Source organism: Haliotis cracherodii, unplaced genomic scaffold (genome assembly GCF_022045235.1).
Source record: "Haliotis cracherodii isolate W230 unplaced genomic scaffold, xgHalCrac1.p SCAF_1, whole genome shotgun sequence".
In the NCBI taxonomy this organism is placed as follows: domain Eukaryota; kingdom Metazoa; phylum Mollusca; class Gastropoda; order Lepetellida; family Haliotidae; genus Haliotis; species Haliotis cracherodii.
The window spans coordinates 8,764,584-8,790,183 of record NW_027266264.1 but is presented as its reverse complement, the minus strand read 5'-3'; the positions used below and the strand labels follow the sequence as shown (position 1 = coordinate 8,790,183).

Genomic DNA, 25,600 nt, shown 5'->3' with positions numbered 1-25,600 from the left:
TCTATGACAAGGGTTTGGTTAATATGCAGGTGCAATTCAAGATGGTCCTGAATGTGGCGTTAAACAACAAACAAACAAACAAATCATTTGAATCTGATCTTTAACTTTAACTTTCTGATCTGATGGTATCTGATTTCAATCTCAAAAACGATATCTATATGTATTTTAAATAAGAAAATCCTTTTGTTAGAAATCCTTTGAAGCATCAACCACCATCAATTTGTTTTGACATTTAACTCTGTTCTGATTGTACATGTGGTGGTGTATGTCCAAGAAACAAGCATGACGTGTACAAGGTGACCAGTGTATGATTTATGTGTTCCTGCAGATGACCAATAACATGCCGAGCCTGGACACCAGCAAACTGATGGACCTGGTGGCCCAGCTCCCCGACAGGAACATGGCCTCACCCTCGGAAGGTACTGTCTTTGTGCAGGAGAATGTCAGACAGCAGTTTCACATAAGGTTAAAGTCAGGTACTAGTGTTCAATCTGGGCTTCACCTTGTTCACCATCCATGACAACCGACTGAAGGCTAATCTGCATAGCGATGGCTTGTTTTTGTTTGTATGCAAGAAATTATGTTTTCTACTTTTGCTGTATTCTGAAAATGTTATGATTTTCTGTTTAGATGCTCGATCTCTTGCAAGCAGAATTTCTGAGCGAGAATCCAAAACATCTTGGTATGTTATGTTTCTTTTAGTCACAAAATTTTCACATGAATATAAGTATTGACATTAAAAATATTTATTAATCATATCAATGTATCTTACCTTACATAACTAAATTATGCATTTTTCCAGTTGAATAAAGAAGATATAGTGAAATTCAAAGAATTTTGTTTGTTATAAGAAATGTCTCTTTCATTCATTTTCTGAAAATGATATTATGAAACAATGTTTCAGAAGTTAAGTTACTATATGTAAGAGACTAGTTATTTATTAGGTTAGGGGGAGTAGAAAAATTTTAAAACTGATGTTCCTGTCCAAAGGTTGTCCAATTTTTTTTTACCCTCCTCAAAATGTAGTAAAGTAAAAAACATATAGCGATGAAAAGTGTCCATTTTTAACTTGACCCTCCCCAATGTTCAATTATATTTTTGGTGACCCTTCCCTAAACACTGATTATGTTATATCTTTTCTCTGAAGTTTCTTAAAAGAGGAGGCGTCCTTACAGAAAGTGTTGTTGAAGGTAAGACAATTTCAGCTCCAGTATCAAGCGAAGAATACTGATTAGCATTTTTCTGATCTGTATGATCCTAGAACCAGAACCATCCAATCATCTATCTTACTGCTTTCAAATTATACAAGGGGCGGTCGGGTAGCCTTGTGGTTAAAGCGTTCGTTCGTCACGCCGAAGACCCGGGTTCGATTCCCGACATGGGTACAATGTGTGAAGCCCATTTATGGTGTCCCCCGCCGTGATATTGCTGGATTATTGCTAAAAGAGGCGTAAAACCATACTCACTCACTCACTCACTCCAATTATACAAATGTTACAATATTTTCAGAGTGTAGGTAATATTCTAACAAATTAAACTGTGAAAAATACATTGATGAGAATTGTTGAAATTGATGTATTTTTGGATTCTATTTTAATATTGAATCATTCAGCAAACTGTAATTATACAAAATGAGAAGGGGTTTGGCACCAAAAGATGTGATTTGTAATTACTGTGTTTGTGTTGTGTGTTACAGCGGTGCAGATCTGACCCCAACCTCCATGACGGCGAGACACTGCTGGAGGAGATGGAGATCAGCGAGCGTGTCCGTGACGACCCGTTTGACCACTACGAGCTTGACGTCCTACACAGGGAGAGGCAGATCATGGCGAAGGTACTTGTGACATCATGATGTGTAGATGTAGATCAACTGCTCTGGTTATACTGTACAACCTTGGACTAAGATGCAAACTACATCAAATCATTTGAGAACCCTGATAAAAAACATGAAAATATTTAGAAAATATCTGTCTATGCCCAGTTGACAGTACACATGCTTTGCAAATCCTGCAGTCCACGGAAATTTGCATGTTGACATACATTTTGACATACATGTTCCACGATTTTGATTGGACTATGTATAGACTCGTTTGTCCAGCGAAACAGTAACTCCGGAATTCCGGCTTTGTTGGGCAAGGGTGGAAACTGGACTTCTATAGTCAGTTAACTCCCTTGCCTTGGGAGGATGCTAGGCTCCCTATCTATGCTTGTCCCAAGAGTTGACTAAATGGTTTGGATGGTCAGCTCGGTGCGTTTCATTGTACACCGACGGCGCGGATTGTCACTGGATTGTCTGGTCCAGACTCGATAATTTACAGACTGCCTTCATATGGCTGGAACATTGCTGAGTGCAGCATAAAACAACAAACAAACTATTTACATCTGGTGGATCACAATTGGTTTTGTTAAGACCATCTTTTTACTGTATCTTCATTGACTAAGATTAGTCATTGTCACTTGGCTACTTAATGGATTACTGCCATCTTATAGCTGGAATATTGCTGAGTGTGGTGGAAAACAAAAACTTCATCAAAAAACAGATGTTTTGAAATTAAAACATCATTTCCGACTGATTGAAGCAGATACTGTTTGTCCAGAACATTGAGATAACAGATAAGTGGACATGTCACTATACATATTCATGGTGTTTACACCTTCTTGTCTAGAGGATGATGACATGGCAAGGTAAGATAATGTTGTCCTCCACCTGTACCACACACAGCACATCATGGCCTCAATGTCACATACACACATTTCATTCACTAAAGCAGTATTCAATACAGAAAAATTTCTCTTCATTTTCATTATTTATGAAGTAAGTTTTCCAAGACTATTTGGTTCTGATTTGCACCACAAATATTTTTTAAGTGTTCTCCACAAAAATGTTCACAGGCAGTGGTGATGATGAAACTGCATGTTTTCCTGGTATCATTTCCTGTATCATTATGAAGAGATATGCAAATGGGCACTTGCCCTTGCGCCAGAATTTGTTTGTTGCATGGTAAATGTTCACAATGGTCAGTTGAATGTCAGGCATTTTAGGGGTATCCTTACATGTTATCTCTAGTCAGGCTAGTAATTGATTCGGGTTTATATGCATCCTTGATTTAAGTTCATATTGTTATCTGTGTGTTTATGAACACATATGCCATTTAGAATGTGGTCAAATGTACCAAATGTTATATTTGGGATGTGTGTTTATCCTGGGGGAATGAGGCTGATCATGACATAGAAGGATGCACAAAGAAATTGCCTATTCTGACATGCACACTCTTTGTGGAGAGTCTAGATAGATCAATTTGAATAAAATGTTTGATCAGCACACTCTTAATTCTGAGTGTTTTGTTTGTTGACTACACCCACTGACCAGTAACTGCAGATATTCCAGGTTAGACTTGGTCCCTAGCAACCTTTGCTGGTTGTGAGAGGAGACTTAATGCATCGGGATGGCAGGCTTGGTGACTTGATGTGTCAACATACCTTGATGGGGTGGACTGTTGCGCATAATATCAATCACTAGTGGTCCAGACTTGATTATGTAAAGTCCACTGTCATGGATCGAATATTGCTAAGTGTGGCATTGAGCAACAACAACACATACACACATACACACACACACATGCACACACACGCATACACACACACTAGTAAGTAAACCATCCACCTACTGCTGTGTTTGTCATGTACCTTGCCATTTGTGCAGGAGAAGGTGTCAGATGACCAGCCAAAGATGGGTTCGAGGGAGTATGCTGCGGAAGACCTGCGGAGGCTGGTGGACAGGAAGGATGAATCCCATCAGGAGGTGGATGAAGATCTCCCGCCTCTCTTACAGGTCAGTCAGTGCTCCCACCTCTCCTACAGGTCAGTTAGTGCTCCCACCTCTCCTACAGGTCACTCAGTGCTCCCACCTCACCTACAGGTTAGTCAGTGCTCCCACCTCTCCTACAGGTCACTCAGTGCTCCCACCTCACCTACAGGTTAGTCAGTGCTCCCACCTCTCCTACAGGTCAGTCAGTGCTCCCACCTCTCCTACAGGTCAGTCAGTGCTCCCACCTCTCCTACAGGTCAATCAGTGCTCCCACCTCTCCTACAGGTCAGTCAGTGCTCCCACCTCTCCTACAGGTCAGTCAGTGCTCCCACCTCTCCTACAGGTCAGTTAGTGCTCCCACCTCTCCTACAGGTCAGTCAGTGCTCCCACCTCTCCTACAGGTCAGTCAGTGCTCCCACCTCTCCTACAGGTCAGTCAGTGCTCCCACCTCTCCTACAGGTCAATCAGTGCTCCCACCTCTCCTACAGGTCAGTCAGTGCTCCCACCTCTCCTACAGGTCAGTCAGTGCTCCCACCTCTCCTACAGGTCAGTTAGTGCTCCCACCTCTCCTACAGGTCAGTCAGTGCTCCCACCTCTCCTACAGGTCAGTCAGTGCTCCCACCTCTCCTACAGGTCAGTCAGTGCTCCCACCTCTCCTACAGGTCAGTCAGTGCTCCCACCTCTCCTACAGGTCAGTCAGTGCTCCCACCTCTCCTACAGGTCAGTCAGTGCTCCCACCTCTCCTATAGGTCAATCAATGCTCCCACCTCTCCTACATGTCAATCAATGCTCCCACCTGTCCTACAGGTCAGTCAGTGCTCCCACCTCTCCTATAGGTCAGTCAGTGCTCCCACCTCTCCTACAGGTCAGTCAGTGCTCCCACCCCTCCTACAGGTCAGTCAGTGCTCCCACCTCTCCTACAGGTCAGTCAGTGCTGGTCACAGCGGCTGGACTCCCTCAACACCTCACACACAGTCTTCACTGATCATCGGACTTGCACCATTACTGGGGAATCTTAAAAGAATTATTTACAGCTCTGTTATTAAAAATTCCATCAATTAGCAAGTTCTCAGTCATTATAAATGCTGTCAATGTGAGCCTACATCCATGAGCACTATGCTTCTGACTGCAGGCTATTATCCGCAATTCTCGTCATGACGGCCTGAAGGAGAAGATGGAGGAAGAATTGAAGGAATTGGAGAAGAAGAAACAACAGAGGATAGAGGATGAACAGTAAGTGCAGTCGGTGAATCTGTCACTGGAGAACCTTGTATCCTACAGACAGTACTATATTTGCAAGAACATTCACAAAGTACAGGAAATCTGTAAGTAACACATGACATAACATATCTTATATTTGGGAGAACACTTTCGTAGTAAAGTACAAATTTTAGTACAATTTGAGAGACTCATCCAGGATTCAAACCCACACTTCTCAGAGTAAGGCACCAAATCGCCAGCACACAAAGTAAGTGACCTCACCCACTCAGCCACTGAGGCTTCCACAAAATGGAAGTCAGACATTCTATGTGTACCCCTCTGATATGTGTAAACTGGCACGGCTCCCATGGCCTAAACCTATGAATACACAATGCCTTTTAGAAAGTGGTGAAATGTAACATATGTTTTTCAGGTAAGTGCTTTTTATTCAGTACATGATGTCTGTGTTCCAGCATTGCTGTTGAAGAACCTACTCATCCCCAGCCTGCAACAGTGAGCAGCAAGCTCTCAAACCAGGTATCAGTTGACTTAACCATGTAAAAGCTGTGGCTGTCTTACATCTATGTTAAAGTATAGGAGATATAACAGTTGTAGTGCAAATAGCTTTGTGAATCAGATCTTTGATGTCTTCAGAACTTATGTGATGTTAAAGTATGCCAAACACTATTTAAAGCTTGGAAAATATCATTTAAAAGATGATTTCCTTTAATATTTCCAGAAATGAAGAAATAGATTCATTTTTCATGGCTGTTTGTAATTGTTTGTATTTGCAGCTGACTGTGCGTACATCTGACGTCCGTGTGTCAGAGCGGGTATGCATGTCCTCTATCACCCTGAACAGATTTGCCACTGTCTACAACGACCTGATTGAAGAGGTAAGCAGCTGAAAGAATGTTGTTGTCGCCATTGTTTACCTGTATTCAAGATGTACTAAGTTGTGTGTTTCTAAGAGAATGCTGTTTTTTTTAAGTCAAAAAATTTCGTGAAAGATTATAGGTGATTTCACTATTCACACATGTAATGTTGATGTTTTGTTTTTCAAATGCTATTCTATCCTAGGCAGTCTTGATTCTAATTCTCATTAAGGCCCTCGCAGTACACACGAGCCCCAGCAATAGGCTTGTTGCCCTCCGGTTGCTGAGAGTGGAAATACTGTAAACCACAGTTCCCTCTCCCTCACAACAATGTGTCATGTATTGTACAGAGGTGGAGAGTAGAACAGTTACAGTAGGATATAAGATCATATAACAACACTAGATATAACAACACTTGATGTGACAACATTTGATATGACGACACAAGATATATCAACACTTGATGTGACAACACTAGATATGACAACACTTGATACAACAACACTTGATATAACAACACTTGATATAACAACACTTGATATAACAACACTAGATATAACAACACTTGATATAACAACACTTGATATAACAACACTAGATATGACAACATTTGATATAACAACACTAGATACAACAACACTTGATATAACAACAACACTTGATATAACAACACTAGATATGACAACACTTGATATAACAACACTAGATATAACAACACTAGATATAACAACACTAGATATGACAACACTTGATATAACAACACTAGATATGACAACACTAGATATAACAACACTAGATATAACAACACTAGATATAACAACACTAGATATGACAACACTTGATATAACAACACTAGATATAACAACAACACTAGATATGACAACACTTGATATAACAACACTAGATACAACAACACTAGATATAACAACACTAGATATAACAACACTAGATGTGACAACACTAGATATAACAACACTAGATATGACAACACTTGATATAACAACACTAGATATAACAACACTAGATACAACAACACTTGATATAACAACACTTGATATAACAACAACACTTGATATAACAACACTAGATACAACAACACTAGATATAACAACAACACTAGATATAACAACACTAGATATAACAACAACACTAGATATGACAACACTTGATATAACAACACTAGATACAACAACACTAGATATAACAACACTAGATATAACAACACTAGATGTGACAACACTAGATATAACAACACTAGATATGACAACACTTGATATAACAACACTAGATATAACAACACTAGATACAACAACACTAGATATAACAACACTTGATATAACAACAACACTTGATATAACAACACTTGATACAACAACACTAGATACAACAACACTAGATACAACAACACTAGATACAACAACACTAGATACAACAACACTAGATACAACAACACTAGATACAACAACACTAGATACAACAACACTAGATACAACAACACTAGATACAACAACACTAGATATAACAACACTTGATATAACAACAACACTAGATATAACAACACTAGATACAACAACACTAGATACAACAACACTTGATATAACAACAACACTTGATATAACAACACTTGATACAACAACACTAGATATGACAACACTTGATATAACAACACTTGATATAACAACAACACTTGATATAACAACACTTGATATAACAACACTAGATACAACAACACTTGATATAACAACAACACTTGATATAACAACACTAGATATGACAACACTAGATACAACAACACTGGATATAACAACACTTGATACAACAACACTAGATATGACAACACTAGATACAACAACACTTGATATAACAACAACACTTGATATAACAACACTTGATATAACAACACTAGATACAACAACACTTGATATAACAACAACACTTGATATAACAACACTAGATATGACAACACTAGATACAACAACACTGGATATAACAACACTTGATATAACAACACTTGATATAACAACACTAGATATGACAACACTAGATACAACAACACTTGATATAACAACACTTGATATAACAACACTTGATATAACAACACTAGATACAACAACACTAGATATAACAACACTACATATGACAACACTTGATATAACAACACTAGATATGACAACACTAGATACAACAACACTTGATATAACAACACTTGATATAACAACACTTGATATAACAACACTAGATACAACAACACTAGATATAACAACACTAGATATGACAACACTTGATATAACAACACTAGATACAACAACACTAGATACAACAACACTTGATATAACAACACTTGATATAACAACACTAGATACAACAACACTTGATATAACAACACTTGATACAACAACACTTGATATAACAACACTTGATATGACAACACTTGATATAACAACACTTGATATAACAACACTTGATATAACAACAACACTTGATATAACAACACTTGATACAACAACACTTGATATAACAACACTAGATATGACAACACTTGATATAACAACACTAGATACAACAACACTTGATATAACAACAACACTTGATATAACAACACTTGATATAACAACACTAGATACAACAACACTTGATATAACAACAACACTTGATATAACAACACTTGATATAACAACACTTGATATAACAACACTAGATATAACAACACTAGATACAACAACACTGGATATAACAACACTTGATATAACAACACTAGATATAACAACACTAGATACAACAACACTTGATATAACAACAACACTTGATATAACAACACTTGATATAACAACACTAGATACAACAACACTGGATATAACAACACTTGATACAACAACACTGGATATAACAACACTTGATATAACAACACTTGATACAACAACACTGGATATAACAACACTTGATATAACAACACTGGATATAACAACACTTGATATAACAACACTGGATATAACAACACTTGATACAACAACACTGGATATAACAACACTTGATATAACAACACTAGATATAACAACACTAGATACAACAACACTAGATACAACAACACTGGATATAACAACACTTGATATAACAACACTAGATATAACAACACTAGATACAACAACACTTGATATAACAACAACACTTGATATAACAACACTTGATATAACAACACTAGATACAACAACACTGGATATAACAACACTTGATATAACAACACTAGATATAACAACACTTGATATAACAACACTAGATACAACAACACTGGATATAACAACACTAGATACAACAACACTGGATATAACAACACTTGATATAACAACACTAGATATAACAACACTAGATACAACAACACTTGATATAACAACACTTGATATAACAACACTAGATATAACAACACTAGATATAACAACACTTGATATAACAACACTAGATATAACAACACTTGATATAACAACACTAGATACAACAACACTTGATATAACAACACTAGATACAACAACACTGGATATAACAACACTTGATATAACAACACTAGATATAACAACACTAGATACAACAACACTTGATGTAACAACACTTGATATAACAACACTAGATACAACAACACTTGATATAACAACAACACTTGATATAACAACACTTGATATAACAACACTAGATACAACAACACTGGATATAACAACACTTGGTATAACAACCAGCATTAGATATTGGCACTAGTCCTACAGTCCTTGCCAAACTTTTTAAGGGTTTGGCTATATGTTATCATTATATAATTAAATTTTCGTTGTGTTCATGGAAATTCCTGCATTCTGATTAGCTGAATTGGTCACGTGTTATTGCATTCATTTCCCAATGAATGTAAAAAATTAAGCCACGCCCACCGCTGCGCACTACTTTTATTACTTCGGAATGTTGGGGAATCCCAATATCACAGTCGAGGGAATTCCCTTTCTGCTCACGTGTATCGTCATGCACAGGACATTTAGCGACTTTCATGCATATTCATTGTCCAAACTACCCTTTGAAACCGAAGGCCGAGAATGAATGAAACAGCAAACGTGCAGGCTCGCTCGCCAGTTTTTTTTCCCGCTCGCCTCGGTTCATCTTTCATGTCTTCGCGTTTCATTTCTAACTAGCATTTCTCCAACTGTTTTACCGTAATCAGAGAAGTAATGTTTGAATCACGCAGTAAATGACCATGTTATTTGAAACAGCCGCCTTCTCTCGGACATATTTCTTGCCTTAATTGACAGGTCAAATGAACAGTGTTTTAATCCCACTCTCCGTTGATTGGCTACTGACTGTGTAGGCGTGTCAAGTTATGTGCATAAATTAAACGATCACCTGATTCATGTCACGCCACTGTATGTATTCCTACACCTGGAATGTTCATCAATGCCGTCATTTTTGTCTGTTTTGATATATGCAACTGTTTTGGGTTAAACTATTGTAGATAAAACATGTTTTACGTTGTCGAATTTAATTATAAGCATTGACTGTGTATTTTTTTCGGTTCATTGAGGTATGAATCGAAAAACCGATGTGCAAACTTTTGTAAGAATCCGCTACGCGGATTCATACAGTTTGCACATCGGTTTTTCGATTCATACCTCAATGAACCGAAAAAAATACACAGTCAATCCTTTAAAGGACTAGTTTTCATTATAAGATATAACAACACTAGCTGTAACAACAGTAGATACAAAACTCTATATAACAACACTATCTATCTACAACTTGCTGTTTCTGTGTCTGTGTCAGGTGGATCCAGCTACTGTGAAGGGTCTAGACAAGAACCTGTTCCTGTCCGATGAGATCCGGGAGGTCTACCGGGAGATCATGAAGACAGTTCCCCAGGACCATCTCGAATTGGATGATGTGAGACTGCGCCTGTATATTAACCAAACCCTTGTAACAGATGGGAACACAACATTTATCCTATTTGGGGGGAACAATCTCAGTAGGTTGTCTAAAACATTATAGCAGCAAATATGTTAAAGCAGAAATATGCCCAAAAATTCAGAATATTTCATGTCTCTCATTCCTAACCATGCTAACAGATTGTGTGTATATAGTGTTATTTCAGTTGGTTGGTTTGTTGTTTAACGGCACTCAGCAATATTCCAGCTATATGACGGTGGTCTGTAAATAATTGAGTCTGGACCAGACAATCCAGTGATTGATATCATGAGCATCAATCCACACAATTGGGATTGATGATATGCAGCAACCAAGTCAGCAAGCCTGACCACCCGATCCCCTTAGTCGCCTTTTATGACAAGCATAGTCACCTTTTACGGCAAGCATGGGTTGCTGAAGACCTATTCTACCCCGGCATCTTCACGGGTCGTTTCTTCAGTAATACACAGGAAGCACTGATCATCTACAGTGTTACTTGCCATCAAAGGCCATTTTTGACTGAGAAAAGTTTTTTTTAATACATATTACCTGTAAGTGCTGGAAGATTGCATGTTTTGACTTTCTCATGTTTACAGGACCCGATGATAATATCAGCAGCGGAGAACATCTCCCTGGCTGGTGCCATGGCGTCAACAACGCTGGCCAAGAAGCCTAATGAGCGGGTCATAAACCCGCAACTCCGGAAAGGTCATGACCCTCCCTGGGGAGAAATGGATGCCAGCAACTGGGCAAGGACGTGAGTAGAACATGACTACTACCCTTACGTTGTAGAAACTTTCAGTGTGATGCTTATGTGAGGAGTAAGTTCTGAGTTGATCAAGACAGTCCATCTTCCCAAGGCAAGAGTGTCCACTGGCCTCATTATCAAAGTCTTGTTTCCACCCTTGACACATCAAGTCCACTTACCTGTGCTGAATATGATGGGACTATCGCACATACGGATAGTCCGATCAGAGAACGTTTCACAAAATCAACATCCACGACTGGTACATGTTCGTGTGAAAGTGATCAACTGCTGCCAGTCTTTGTTGACACGATATGTCTTTTTCATCTTTTAAAACCTTCAACGATTGCCTATGTTTTTGTGTCAGGGATGAAATTGTAAATGTTTTCGTTATGTGATCGAGGTAGTTGCCTATGGTAGTTGCCATCTTTGTGAAGCTTTGCGAGATAAGAAAAGCAATCTGATTGGATATCGCGTTTTCATTACAAGGGACACAACTCGTGATCTACACTAGGTGGTGCCACGATCAAGCCAAGAAAAGTGGCCTTGATGTGGCAGAGGTAGAAACTAGGGTTTGATAGGGTCTAGTGGACACGCTTGGAAGATGAAGACGGTCAGGAGTTCCACTCTTTGTCATGTCGGTTCACTTGTTTCAGACCTTCAAGCCCACCAAAGAATTTTCAAGGAGACAACACATTTACACCTTTAGTAAGTGTTTTAATACAAGAATGTCTGACTGCATTGTGCACATCTTCTCAAATAATGTACAAATATTACCAGTAATTGTCACATGATTCTTTATTTTTCTGTTTAGCCATGGTTTGTTTGTTTGTTGTTTAATGCCACACTCTGTAAATAATCAAGTCTGGACCAGACAATCCAGTGATTGAAATCATGATCATTTATCCATGCAATTGGGACCGATGACATGCATCAAGTCAGCGAGCCTGACCACTCGATCCCGTTAGTCCCTTTTTACATATAAGCCATGGTAACCATAACTATATATTCTGACATAAAAATCTAATTATTCATGATTTGTATCTACTTTGCATTATCCACATTGTATATGCGTACTTTTACAAATGATGTAATCATGTCATTATAAAGACTGGTAATCATCTGCTACATATCAGACTCCGAACCCGGAGAAGATCCATGCTGCCTTCAGCAACCACCCGTCCAAGGCATCGCAGCCGCTGACATCGTCCGAGAATATGCCCAGTGTGGTGGCGGACAAGATGGCCAGGACATACGCATCATGGCTTCATTGGTGGAAGAGTACAGTGACCAGCGACGACTACATGAAGTTCCTCTCCACACAGGTTAGACATTATACCTGTCTATTGGTTTCAAGAAATAGCTGCATGACTGTCCGCTTCATATAGTTTCAGTAGCATTTACTAGAACAGTGTTCCCGTCACCGCTATGCGAGGTTTTGAAATTTATTATCATCAATGTGCTGCTTTTCATCATAACTATCGACCAGATTGGGAGATTATGTACTTGTACTTAAAGTCAGGAGTTAATATCAAAGATGTCATAACTGTTTCACTAAGTTAATTCTGTAGTTAGTCACGACTGCATTAGAAGAGTCACTGTGTTGTCCTGAAGATATTGTTTTGTCTACTTACACAATTATATAAAAACAAATAATAACACAATTATATAACAATAATTAATAGGGATAGTTTAGTTCTTATCCTGACACGACTTGCAATTTCCTTTATATCCTTTAACATCAGCCTTATTATATGTTTTAGGAAAACAAAATTGCTAAATTATCCTCTGTTGTGATTTTTTAATTTGCCTGACACATGTTGGGGATGATTGTTTTCCTATGCTGCTATATGCTTCACTTGTCATCTGGGTAAGTCACTACACTGACTACACTAGATTCCCGGTATGTCGAGTGTAGTACTCCACTCCTTTGATGAGTGCTCTGGTGCTCCTGACTTCATCATCACTAGAATTCTCCTTCACCAGCACTTCGTCTCGCCCTGGATCACCAACTGACGGTCCTCCTGGCTGGTGCACAAGTGCTGATGTATGCCTTGGATCCAGTGTCTTGCCTGGAATCGACCCTCTTTCTGGGATCCACAGTTCACCTGTCTGATGTTCTACTTAGGACTCGCGCTCAACTTGGGACTGGCATTCCCGGAATGGGCAGTTATCCTGGGGTCGGCCCCTACCCTTGTTTACTATACAGTCCTAAGGGGATGGAACCATTAGATCATGAAAATAGCTGAATCTGTGGTAGATGTTTTGGGTTGGATCCCCCTAATCTCAACCGCTCATGGCTCTATTTCCAGATAGAGGGAGTCTGTTCCTAGTCTTACTCAACCACCAGTTCAGAGGATGTTCAAGTCCTGAATCTGTGATGATGCCTTTGCTGCTTTGGCCTGGATGTGTTCCTTAGCTGATTCGGGTATTTTGCAATCTGAACTTAAAGTGCACTTTGAAGTAGGTAGACTTGTAAGAAAACTCCTCCTGGGACACTTTTTGTATCGCTCCTACAACATTAAAGAAGAGGGCAGACCTCTACAGAAGATTAGGGTAGCATCCAATTGTACACAACGGTCCTATGGTCAGTATCAGCCCAAGAACCAGGATCTTCAATGTGTTTGTGTTGAGGAGCAGGGCTTAGTGGGAAGGATCGAGGGACAAACTTTTTCAGTTTTCCATGTCCATGTCCATGTCCTCCAGCAATGGGCAAAGGTGACTCGCACTTTCCCCTGGACAACTTACTGATTTCTGCCGCCACCAGTTGAGCAACCACAGGCTACCCAGTATTTGGCAGAGTAATAAACATTTTGGTAAATCTTGCAACAATTAATAAAAAAATATGGGTCATCACTACTCTAAGAGTGTAGGAGACAAGGGAGATCCAATTGTTTCTGGATGCAGCGTACTGACCAGAAGACTAAAAGGATTCCATGAAACATAGTCATGGAACTTCGACCCAGGGAAATGCTACACATGAATCCACTCAAGAAGGAGCACATCCAGCCCCAAGATCATTGGCTCTTCTCTGGCAGATCAGCACAGGCCATTGTGAGGGCACGCAGAAATTCCTCTAGAACAGAATGGATCTCCGGAAGGCGACACCTCAATAGGTAGTGGACTACTTGTTCTCCCCTCAAACAGCCAAGAAGTTCTTGATGGTACCATAGGGACACTGCAGCCATCAACTCAGCCCTACCAGACTCTAGGTCCAGGAAGATCATCACAGTCATGCCAAGGAATTTTAGACTTGAAGATCAGAAAAAGCACTTCAGACCAGCGGCCTGGGACCTAGGGGTAGTGCATTTGGTATCACAGTATGAACCTGTAGAGCAAAGCAATTCACAGAAGAGCCTTGACTACAGCAGCTCATATTGGGAAAATCCAATCTTTGGATGTAACCCAGATGAGGTTTGACAGGGGACCAGATGCCAAAGTTGACATGAACCCCATGTGGGGTTTGGTATTGCCAATCTCCAACATCTGGAGGAGAAAGAACTTTCACAATATTACCATTGTCCACTGTATTGGGGCATGATGACACTGCTATCACCAGTCCAGGACCAGCACTAAGACATTACATGGCAGTAACGGGGTCCGTTAGGAAGCAGAGCAAGAGCATGTTCTTTCCCTGCTGTTTACCGGGTAAGAGTAAATGGTCACAAAGAACATCATGACTTTCTGTCTCAGGGCGACAATTCTGAGAGTACTTCAACATGCAGGATTTGATCATCCTGAGGCACATAATCCACATGAAATCAGGGCCCTTGCTCAGTCACGGATGTCATCAAAGGATGTTCTTGATGAACGAACACCACCTTTGCCAGCTACTCTGAGGGATCTCTCTGTAGAGGATGTATAGGGAATTGGCTGTTCCACTTACAATCATCTCGTATTATCATGAATATCCAGATTCATGTTGTATTCCATTATTCTGTGATGTAAATGGTAACAAAATATACACGATGTAAGAGCCTCATTATAACTATTGACAAATGATCAGGGAGGCCCCTTTGATACTGCGGCATTGCATAGTGGAGGCATGTGGTCCTGTGCGCAGCACAAAGCACACAGGTCACAAATCAGGTGAAGATATGCAATGTTGGTCGCAGAGAGTCCTTGGATGGGTGACTGCGTCTTGACAGCTTGGCTCCTGAAAGTTTCTAAGTCTTCGGTCCTGCCCCACACTGAAGCACATGTAACATGTGTGGCGTCTCCTTCAGCAAGTGACTTTTTCCAAATGTTCCTCTGTTCACCCAGCAGTGAATGGGTACCCAGTAGGATGAGATGGCAGTGTGGTTGTTAACATTGTAGCGCCTAACAGGCTTTGATTGTATACTCTCAGGGAGCTGAGAATGATTCTTGAGTGCATACTGATCCAGTGACCGGGGTAATAATAAGGCTTTGAGCATGCACCTGATAGGTGTGTTGTGCAATATAAATAGCCTATTATTATTATTATTATTGATCATCACGATGTCAATGACAGTTTGCGGTTCCTCCTGTAAGCTTTGGAACTGTGATGACAGTAGCATTCTGTTACAGGAGACAGATTTCATGGGAGTGCTGTTCCATTTCTACGACTCTGAGGATGATGATGAGGACGATGATGAGAGTGAGTCTGGAGGAGGGACAGGACGAGGGCCATCCATTGGGATCGGAAACAGAGGACGACTTCCAAAGCGGAACAACACTCGGTCCTCTCACTCCAGCAAAGCTTTAGAACAGAGGTGAGATAGAAAGAGTTCCCTGAAATTGTTACAGTGTACTCTGTAGTTTCATTAGATCTTCTTTGTAGTGTTGACATCAAGGGGAAAAAATGTAATGCTTATGTTATTGGTAATTTGGGAGCCATGTTAGTAATTAAAATTCTATAGATACGTATACATTTTGGCAACCAAATTCCGTAATGGAGAAATCGTGAGCATCTGTTGAATCCGGGAGTAGAATCAACGAGCACTAAAGGGTCCAGTTGATACGACTTCAAGAATCAAACGAATCGAGTGATTTCTCTGACTCAAACCATGTTTATTAAATCATCCCAAAAAATCTATAATTTTGCGTAATGACTTGTAGTTGTATCTGTTATATTTGTTTATAAACCATGTTCGGAATGGCCAGTGAATTCCTGGCTCAGAATCAACTGCAAGAACTAACAACAGGGTGATATCATCTGAAATAAAGGTTTAATCTACAATTCTTAATTCACTTGTTTGAAGGTGAGGGTTATGATACATTTTAGGTTTTCGGTTACTTTGTAATTTAAAATTGTGACTCTAGTCTCTTCTGAATCAGCGAGTGCTGCATGATGTATGTGATGTGGTATGATGGTATGATGTTGTTCCGCTGCCAGAGAGCGAGACAGGAAGGTGGAGGAGTTGAAGGCCCTGAAGACGGAGTACAAGGAGGGCTTCTGGAATGTTAACTCTGTCCTCTTGGGAGGCCTTGGCAAAGACCCAGGTTTAGAAGGTAAGACATGGATGTATACCACTGTATGGTGACAGTGTAGACTGTGGTTGTCTGGTGTTCTCACATTCAGGAACAGGGAATGAGGTAATGGTGTTCAGTGAGACCAAGTCATTCCTGCTATATCATGGTGGTCCGTCAATATTACAATCTGGTTGACTGCATGAGAGACAATCATGCATGTATGATGGGACTGTTAGTCAGCCAGGAGAGGCCAGACATTTTTTTGTGTATGTTCATTGATTTTTGGCCTCCAAATTTAGGTCAGTAGGCCGAACTAATAGAAATATAAAACTTCCAATTTCAAATATGTTTTGTTATTTTCTTCAAATTGTTTAGGGGGTTGTCCAAGGTGCCACAATTCGCTGTGGAGTGTTACGTCCCTTAACAACACCAGAAACCTATAATCATGGGTTCGAATCCCGGTTTTCCTTGGTGATGTTTCTAGGTTTGTCAGCACCGTACCCGTGCTCGTGGGTTTCACCAAAGTTGTAAATGTCAGAGACCTGCTTCACTTCGGGCTTTCCTCCCACATAAGGTCAGGTGAAATGGGGTTTAATGTCACGTCCAAGATTATTGCACTTATATAGCGACGTGTGTGTGTGGCATTGTTTTTAAGTACCAGTATAAGGATTGTTTTGTTGTTGTTTTTTTAAAATGGAAATAAAAACGAAACATACGGCAGCCCTTATGATGATGCGGGCAGTGCCTGAGAACCAAGAATATTATTTTGTTTTGCCTTATGTTAGTTTTTTTCACAGTTGAATTTTTGGAAGTCGGCGTATTCTTAAACCAAGCTGTAAATAAGTCTGGCCCAACACATTGTGACTACCAAATCCTCATTGAAGTATGACAAGCATAGATGCTGGGGATCTATTCTGTCCCCACTCAGGGGTATTCTCTCTTACTGTCTGACAGGTTCATTAAGAACAATATCTGACCAAATGTGCAATGTGTAGACTTGCTGCCACAGTGTATTGGATCATGTTGTAGTTGATGAAGAAGAAGCCAGCAAGAAGACACAGCAGCCTGTTGAAGCAGATAAGTCGGCCAAGACACTGAAAGAGAGGGTTGCACAGGCCAGAGAGGCTCGCTTGATGCTGGAGAAGTCACGGTGAGCCGGCCTCTCATCCTTATCATGAATAGACCCTGTACTCTGTATTCAACTTCTGATAGTTGATCCGAAGTTATTTCTGTCAACTACTTTCTTCCTTCATCTAAGCTAGCAGCGTTAATCAAAGCTCCAGTGGAATATTGGTGTAAAATATTGTTTTGTTTGTAATTTAAAGCTGCACTCAGCAATATTCAAGCTATATGATGGCGGTCTGTAAAAAATCGAGTCTGGACCAGACAATCCAGTTATTGATATCATGAGCATCGATCCACACAATTGGGATACGATGACATGTATCAACCAAGTCAGCGAGCCTGACCACCCTATCCCGTTAGTCGCCTCTTATGACAAGCATGGGTTGCTGAAGACCTATTCTCACACAGATCATCACAGGTTTGTGTAAATATGCAACATCAATCACCACCACCGAATTAATTTTGAGTTGTTTGCATACAAATACACGGGGTAAAAAATAAAAAATCCACTATTATAACAACACTGCGTATTACCCAGTGTATCCTGTTCAAACTGAGTATCTCTTTACTGAGAGAATGCAGGCATCACACATACATGAACTCTAGTCATCTGCCATAATCATAATCATAATCTTCCTGCCATATTTGACAGGTATGAGACAAATGGGACTGGTGTCTTTATGTCGATTGAAGCATGAAACTACATGCACCCCAAGTGATACTGCTACAACAAATCTATCTTACCAACATGGTTTAATATTTTATTCTCCCGCTGAGAAATGTATTTCCCTCCAAGGCAGGATAGATCATGTGAACCAATCAGATCTCATCATTCTGACATGGAGTATGATAACTCAGCTTATTTGTATCCAGAGCCAAATCTCAAGCATCGGGGAGACAAACAAACACCACCCACTCCGCAGCATCCAAGTCATCTGAGGTAGGACAACCATCAATTAAACATACAAATAAACCATCAGCATTAGTTTCATGTACATATATCAACATTATGCAGATGCAGAACATGATTTTGTTACTCTTCTCTATTGTTTATTTGCACTTGTTGAAAGAGTCAGAGTCAAGAGACTGTTGAGGGGAAAGCCTGTCTCACAAGGAATGTGTTTAACTGATGATAAGTTTGGGGATTGTTATATTTGCAGTGGTAGATCATTTGACATTGAGGCTGCTGTATATTTGAAGGATCTTTTCCCATAAGTCGTTACAGCTTGTGTTGTTGGGTTATAACATCCTGACAAGTAAATTTTCTGGGTTCTTGCACATGCAGGCAGAGTTCAAGAAACCAGCAACACCACAGGAGCGCCTGGAGCGTGTGTGGGCGTGTCTCAAGATGACCGACAGCATGAAACTGGACATGGCCATCAAGTACAGCTGTAATGAGTTCTTTGACAGACTTGATGAGGTAGGATCCTGTTTTCTTGAAGTGGCATTTTAGTATCTTGTTGTTTTATCTCTCTATTTATCGAATTTTCTGTAACTAAACGTGCTAACAGCAATTGTCCTCAAATAAAATCTTTCAAGTAATAAGCAAGAATTATGATTGTTTTGAAAAGGATGCAGTTAACCACTTTTGATACTTTTTCAATAAGGTCCAACATTCCGAAACAAGGAAAACAAATCATGATTGTTGCTTTTAATTTTCGGTTACCAGGTCATGGAGAAGTGGGAGAGTGCAGCGGATCTGATTCTCAAACGAGAAGCTCTCCTGGAGAAATTAGAAAACTTTGAAAGAAGGGCCTCTGATCCCAACAGATTCTTTGAGAAAGGTTTGTACATTGAAGATGCATGTCAGCGGGGATTCTGCTGTGAATGTTTCACTTTGTCATGTGACCAACTGAGGTAGTATAAAGGAAAGCTTGTTATCAGTTAGGCAGGAATGATTATGTGTCATCCACCTTTTCGTGCAATTTATCCCTAACCTAAACAACACCTCTTCTAAGTTCTTGTCCACTTGTAGTATTTCTATGATGTCCTCTTTGTATAAACTGTGTAATACATATTGTAAAACTATTCCAAACATTCTTAACACCACTGCCAACCTCAGATCCTCATCAATTTCCTCACAGATCTCACTCTCAGAAGTCTGTCCATACATGGCAGCGGCAAGAAGGGAGATTTTATGACGCATCATATGGTTTAATTGAATAATGTGCATATAGTATTTGCCTAACAGACTTGGCCAAGTCTGGAATTAATATCTCTCATGGTCTTAGAAGTAGAAAGCTTACTAACAGTTTTTAAGAAGTACAGACTACTCTCAACATGAGCACTTGTACTGTACCAGGCATGACATGGTTAATGTGGGATGTTGCAGGACACAAGGGCAGCTCGGTGCTGAGGCTGGAGGAGGCGAGGCAGAGGAGCTTCTACTACAAGGTAATACATGTGTGGGTTACAACGCTGGGGGTGACACAAGCCTTGTTGAAAGCAGTGTTCCTCTGTTAGCTAGTCACAAGCCTTGTTGAAAGCAGTGTTCCTCTATTAGCTAGTCACAAGCCCTGTTGAAAGCAGTGTTCCTCTATTAGCTAGTCACAAGCCTTGTTGAAAGCAGTGTTCCTCTATTAGCTAGTCACAAGCCTTGTTGAACACAGTGTTCCTCTGTTAGCTAGTCACAAGCCTTGTTGAACGCAGTGTTCCTCTATTAGCTAGTCACAAGCCTTGTTGAAAGCAGTGTTCCTCTATTAGCTAGTCACAAGCCTTGTTGAAAGCAGTGTTCCTCTATTAGCTAGTCACAAGCCTTGTTGAACACAAGTGTTCCTCTATTAGCTAGTCACAAGCCTTGTTGAACACAGTGTTCCTCTATCAGCTAGTCACAATCCTTGTTGAACGCAGTGTTTCTCTATTAGCTAGTCACAAGCCTTGTTGAACGCAGTGTTCCTCTATTAGCTAGTCACAAGCCTTGTTGAAAGCAGTGTTCCTCTATTAGCTAGTCACAAGCCTTGTTGAACACAGTGTTCCTCTGTTAGCTAGTCACAAGCCTTGTTGAACGCAGTGTTCCTCTATTAGCTAGTCACAAGCCTTGTTGAAAGCAGTGTTCCTCTATTAGCTAGTCACAAGCCTTGTTGAAAGCAGTGTTCCTCTATTAGCTAGTCACAAGCCTTGTTGAACACAAGTGTTCCTCTATTAGCTAGTCACAAGCCTTGTTGAAAGCAGTGTTCCTCTATTAGCTAGTCACAAGCCTTGTTGAAAGCAGTGTTCCTCTATCAGCTAGTCACAAGCCTTGTTGAACACAGTGTTCCTCTATCAGCTAGTCACAATCCTTGTTGAACGCAGTGTTTCTCTATTAGCTAGTCACAAGCCTTGTTGAACGCAGTGTTCCTCTATTAGCTAGTCACAAGCCTTGTTGAAAGCAGTGTTCCTCTATTAGCTAGTCACAAGCCTTGTTGAACACAGTGTTCCTCTATTAGCTAGTCACAAGCCTTGTTGAAAGCAGTGTTCCTCTATTAGCTAGTCACAAGCCTTGTTGAACACAGTGTTCCTCTATTAGCTAGTCACAAGCCTTGTTGAAAGCAGTGTTCCTCTATCAGCTAGTCACAAGCCTTGTTGAAAGCAGTGTTCCTCTATTAGCTAGTCACAAGCCTTGTTGAAAGCAGTGTTCCTCTATTAGCTAGTCACAAGCCTTGTTGAAAGCAGTGTTCCTCTATTAGCCACATCAGGATCAGGGGGATGTGAAGAGAGAGAGAGATAGCACTGGGTGTGTCACCCCCTCTGTTGATAGCAGTGATCCTCTATTAGCTAGTCACAAGCCTTGTTGAAGGCAGTGTTCCTCTATTAGCCACATCAGGATCAGGGGGATGTGAAGAGAGAGAGATAGCACTGGGGATGTCACCCCCCTCTGTTGATAGCAGTGATCCTCTATTAGCTAGTCACAAGCCTTGTTGAAAGCAGTGTTCTCCTATTAGCCACATCAGGATCTTGTTGATGAGGCGGGATGGGGATAGCACTGGAGGGGTGACATAAGCATTGTTGTTCAGTGTAGACATTCTGCTAGCCACATCAGGATCTGCTGATCATTGGTTCCTATTCCAGATCTCCCCAGGTGAGGATCCTTCGTCTGCCAACATCATACACATGCTTGTGGTTTCTGGCAATGAATATTGCAATGCTGTTTTAGTTTAATCAATTGTTACATCCTTCCATGCCATGACAGGCTGTACTCACTGTGCTTCAGGCAATCCAGAATCTGTCATTATGCCTTTCAGAGTATTGATGCCCTGGATTTGGAAATTAAAGCTGAACTTGACTATGTGAAGGAAAAGTTCCAGGACAGCATATCGTTTAAGGTAGGTCAATGGATGTGGTAACAAATCACAACTACTGATAATAGTTATGATTTCTTAACATGCATTACAACTGACCACGCAATCCGTACTCTTAGTGTTTAATTGGATTTCTGTTCCAGACTTGATTATTAAATGACAGACAAAAGAAACCAGATACACACACCCTAAGTAAAAGAGTTTGGGGGGAGATATGAAAAGGACTAATTTATATTTGGTCTGCATAATGTCAGTTAGTTTGTTCACCACAAAACAAAAGTGCACAGAACACTTTAGAATACAAGACCTTGAGGCATATTTCACAACCAGCAACATATTTAGAAAACTTTATAGAATAGAAAGTAGAAAAATAAACTCTGAATGACTTTTTCCCACCTAAAATGTCTACTGATGCGGATCTTTGGCACTGAAAATCTTTAAAAAAGAGAAAAACAGAAGACTGGCCTTAATTGGGTCCACTTGCCCACGTGATCTTAGCTCTATGACTGTCTTAAGTCTATTTTAAACTATGGGAGTTACAATCGTAGTGGAGCTAAGATCACTTTGTGCAAGTGGATCCTGTTCCATATTACTATATGCAAGTTCACTAATGATATCATTTTTGATAGATTTTAGCATTAATATATATGATAATAGTTATGTTTTACCTCAGACATCATTAATTACACTGAACAAGTAAATGGAATTGTAGGCCACATAGGAACACAGATATGTCATTATGGCTTGTCCTCTGTCAGGGTCGTCCGTACGCGGAGAAGATGAAGTGGGACCGTGTTGAGATGCTGTACTGGCTGCAGGAGGAGCGGAAGCAGCACGCCATCCAGTACGAGGCTCTCACACGACAGCTGCCACTCAAACATGCCCAGCTGGAGCCCCTGCAGCTGCAGGCCAAGTGAGGGCGAGACATCCACAGCTGTAGCCCTCCAGCTTGTGGGGAAGCCTTGTATAACATGTATATCCAGCGTAGGCAACCTCTATACACAGTGGTTAGCAGAACTAGGTGTGCTGCAAGTGATAGGCACAACATGTATGTTTGGTGTAGTCAGCATTACTGCCACACTGACGCAAGAGTCCCTGATACTGGTGAGTCTGGCAGCGAGGGGACAGGTTCTGGATATTCACAAAATGCCTTGAAGATAGATACATTGTGAATTCTGGAAGCATTTACCAAATGATATAGTAATAATAAGTATCATGATGTCTTTTGTATAGCGGTAAGTCCAGGGTTATGAATTACAATTCTAATGTACATGAAATATTTGTAAAATTCCAAAATAAACCTGTTCCTGTCAAGGTTGCTACTTAGTTTCCTGAGGAAATGAGTGCCTGTATGTTGATTTCAAATACCAAAGCCTATTGTGTAACTGTTATTAATGTTTGAACTGTTGGACTAAGCGTTACAGTTCACAATTTCTATACGAAAAGAACTCGATATTTCAATGTTTGCTTGAGGTGGTTGTGATTTGAATGCATTGTTTATTTATGTTGATTTGTAGAAATGATTTGATATAATCTTCATGCATATTTACACCTGCTTGTTCTCTTGAGTGTTTGAAACATAAAGAAAAATCTGGCTTCAAAGCACACAGAGAGGAGTCAGCTACTATTCCAGTATTCTCAAGGAAACCAGTTCCTCATTACAAAATGTGAAAAGTAATTAATATTTACTCCTATATCTTATATGCAAATAAATGTGATCAACCGTCCGTGAAGGTATGAACTGTGATAAATTAACATTTACACTACTGCTGATTTTTTACGGTTTATTTTGTTTGGAGTTTTCTTGTTATATGGTCAACATTTTTTGTACAGTTACATATTATTGTACTAGATATTTTATATGTTCATTTACATGTCGGAATAAATCATTGAAGAAGAAATCAGATTATGCTCATTTCAAACAAGATGTAAACTTCCAAAGCACTCTCTTGGCAATCATCATGTTGACGCCACAATCACTGGAGACAGTTGTAGTCAGGATATGAGGTTGAGTTACAATGATGAGTTATTTGTAACCAGCAACAACTCAGTTTTCCGGGAGAAGGCAGGAACATCATGTGACACAATTGTCAAAAACGAGCCGTGTTTACTCACAAGAATATGTTTAACATTAGGAAGATTGCTTCAGGTTAATAGATGATCGGCTCATACATTCTTGATGCCTCAAGGTTACACACAACCAAATACTTTCCTACAGACTTCTTTAATAATGTTAATTAAGAAAAACCTAGGCATCCAAAAGCCAATCCATGTACAAACATTGCTTGATTTTCACATGCACCAAGGAACACATCAATAATGACATAAATACTGTAAAACAAACAGGACCAATTACTGAAAAAATGCATCAGCTTCAATTACTAGGTGTATGTAGATTCTGTAGTCCTTGCCAACAACCTCCATGATTTCACTAAAAGAAAACTAACAGAAGCAGTCCACATTCACTGCCACAAGCCATCAATCAACAGAGATCAAGGCTATTTCATCCCATCCGCCTACTATGAACTCATCAAACAATAATCACTTATCCTGTTTATTGGCTTCAAGTCCCTATTGGCTTCCACCTATGTGTTCTCTGTCCATCGTGTTGTGACAGCATTATCCCTTTGTTGTCAACACCTACCAATGTTATCCCACTCATGTATGCAATTGTTGTTACTGTTAATCCTCTACTGTTAATCCTCCAACTACTATATATATTCTGTACTATGTCCCTCATTACTAAACCCACAAAATAAACTAGAAAACTTCAAGGCCTTAGGCATATTCTTAATCAAAAGGGAACTAATAAAACGCATCTAAAAACACTATAATCTACCAAATCAAAATTACATAAACAAACAAACATCCACCATACCCAGCTCCCTTAGTTCTCCCCAACCCCATTGGCACCTATTCCAAATCTCAAAATTCCAAAATTCTATAAAAGCAACCCCTAAAGCCCCCTCTTGGGTTGCACACACCACTTTCGCCCCTTTCGGAAACACATTAAATGGCCTGGTCGGGCCCGTGTGCGAAATACGCATCAGTCGGAAAGCGCACGTTAAATCTCCAAAGTAAGTAAGTTAGTACCCTCATTCAGTCTTGCTTGACAAAGGTATAAGAATCTATACCGAAACGTCGCTTTTCCCAGTATTAAAGAAGTTGTTATCCATAAAAATTGTCATCCGTCGACTTCTAAGTAATGCCT

At 40.0% G+C, this 25,600-nt stretch overlaps 1 protein-coding gene across 1 annotated transcript in view; it reads left to right on the top strand.

Moving 5' to 3' along the window:
* Positions 1–24,278, top strand: part of LOC139459367 (coiled-coil domain-containing protein 87-like) — a 34,016-nt gene extending 9,738 nt beyond the window's left edge. The window contains exons 11-31 of the mRNA XM_071240831.1: positions 329–419; positions 631–682; positions 1,148–1,190; positions 1,697–1,834; positions 3,704–3,832; positions 4,941–5,041; positions 5,482–5,545; positions 5,803–5,904; positions 10,672–10,788; positions 11,406–11,566; positions 12,211–12,262; positions 12,691–12,879; positions 16,103–16,287; positions 16,911–17,026; positions 18,017–18,137; positions 18,986–19,052; positions 19,398–19,532; positions 19,782–19,896; positions 20,445–20,506; positions 22,333–22,413; positions 23,148–24,278. Of these exons, the coding sequence (XP_071096932.1) occupies positions 329–419; positions 631–682; positions 1,148–1,190; positions 1,697–1,834; positions 3,704–3,832; positions 4,941–5,041; positions 5,482–5,545; positions 5,803–5,904; positions 10,672–10,788; positions 11,406–11,566; positions 12,211–12,262; positions 12,691–12,879; positions 16,103–16,287; positions 16,911–17,026; positions 18,017–18,137; positions 18,986–19,052; positions 19,398–19,532; positions 19,782–19,896; positions 20,445–20,506; positions 22,333–22,413; positions 23,148–23,306 (2,280 nt within the window). The 3' untranslated portion in view covers positions 23,307–24,278. The remainder of the gene's footprint in view (positions 1–328; positions 420–630; positions 683–1,147; positions 1,191–1,696; positions 1,835–3,703; positions 3,833–4,940; positions 5,042–5,481; positions 5,546–5,802; positions 5,905–10,671; positions 10,789–11,405; positions 11,567–12,210; positions 12,263–12,690; positions 12,880–16,102; positions 16,288–16,910; positions 17,027–18,016; positions 18,138–18,985; positions 19,053–19,397; positions 19,533–19,781; positions 19,897–20,444; positions 20,507–22,332; positions 22,414–23,147) is intronic.
* The last annotated feature ends 1,322 nt before the right edge of the window (positions 24,279–25,600 follow it).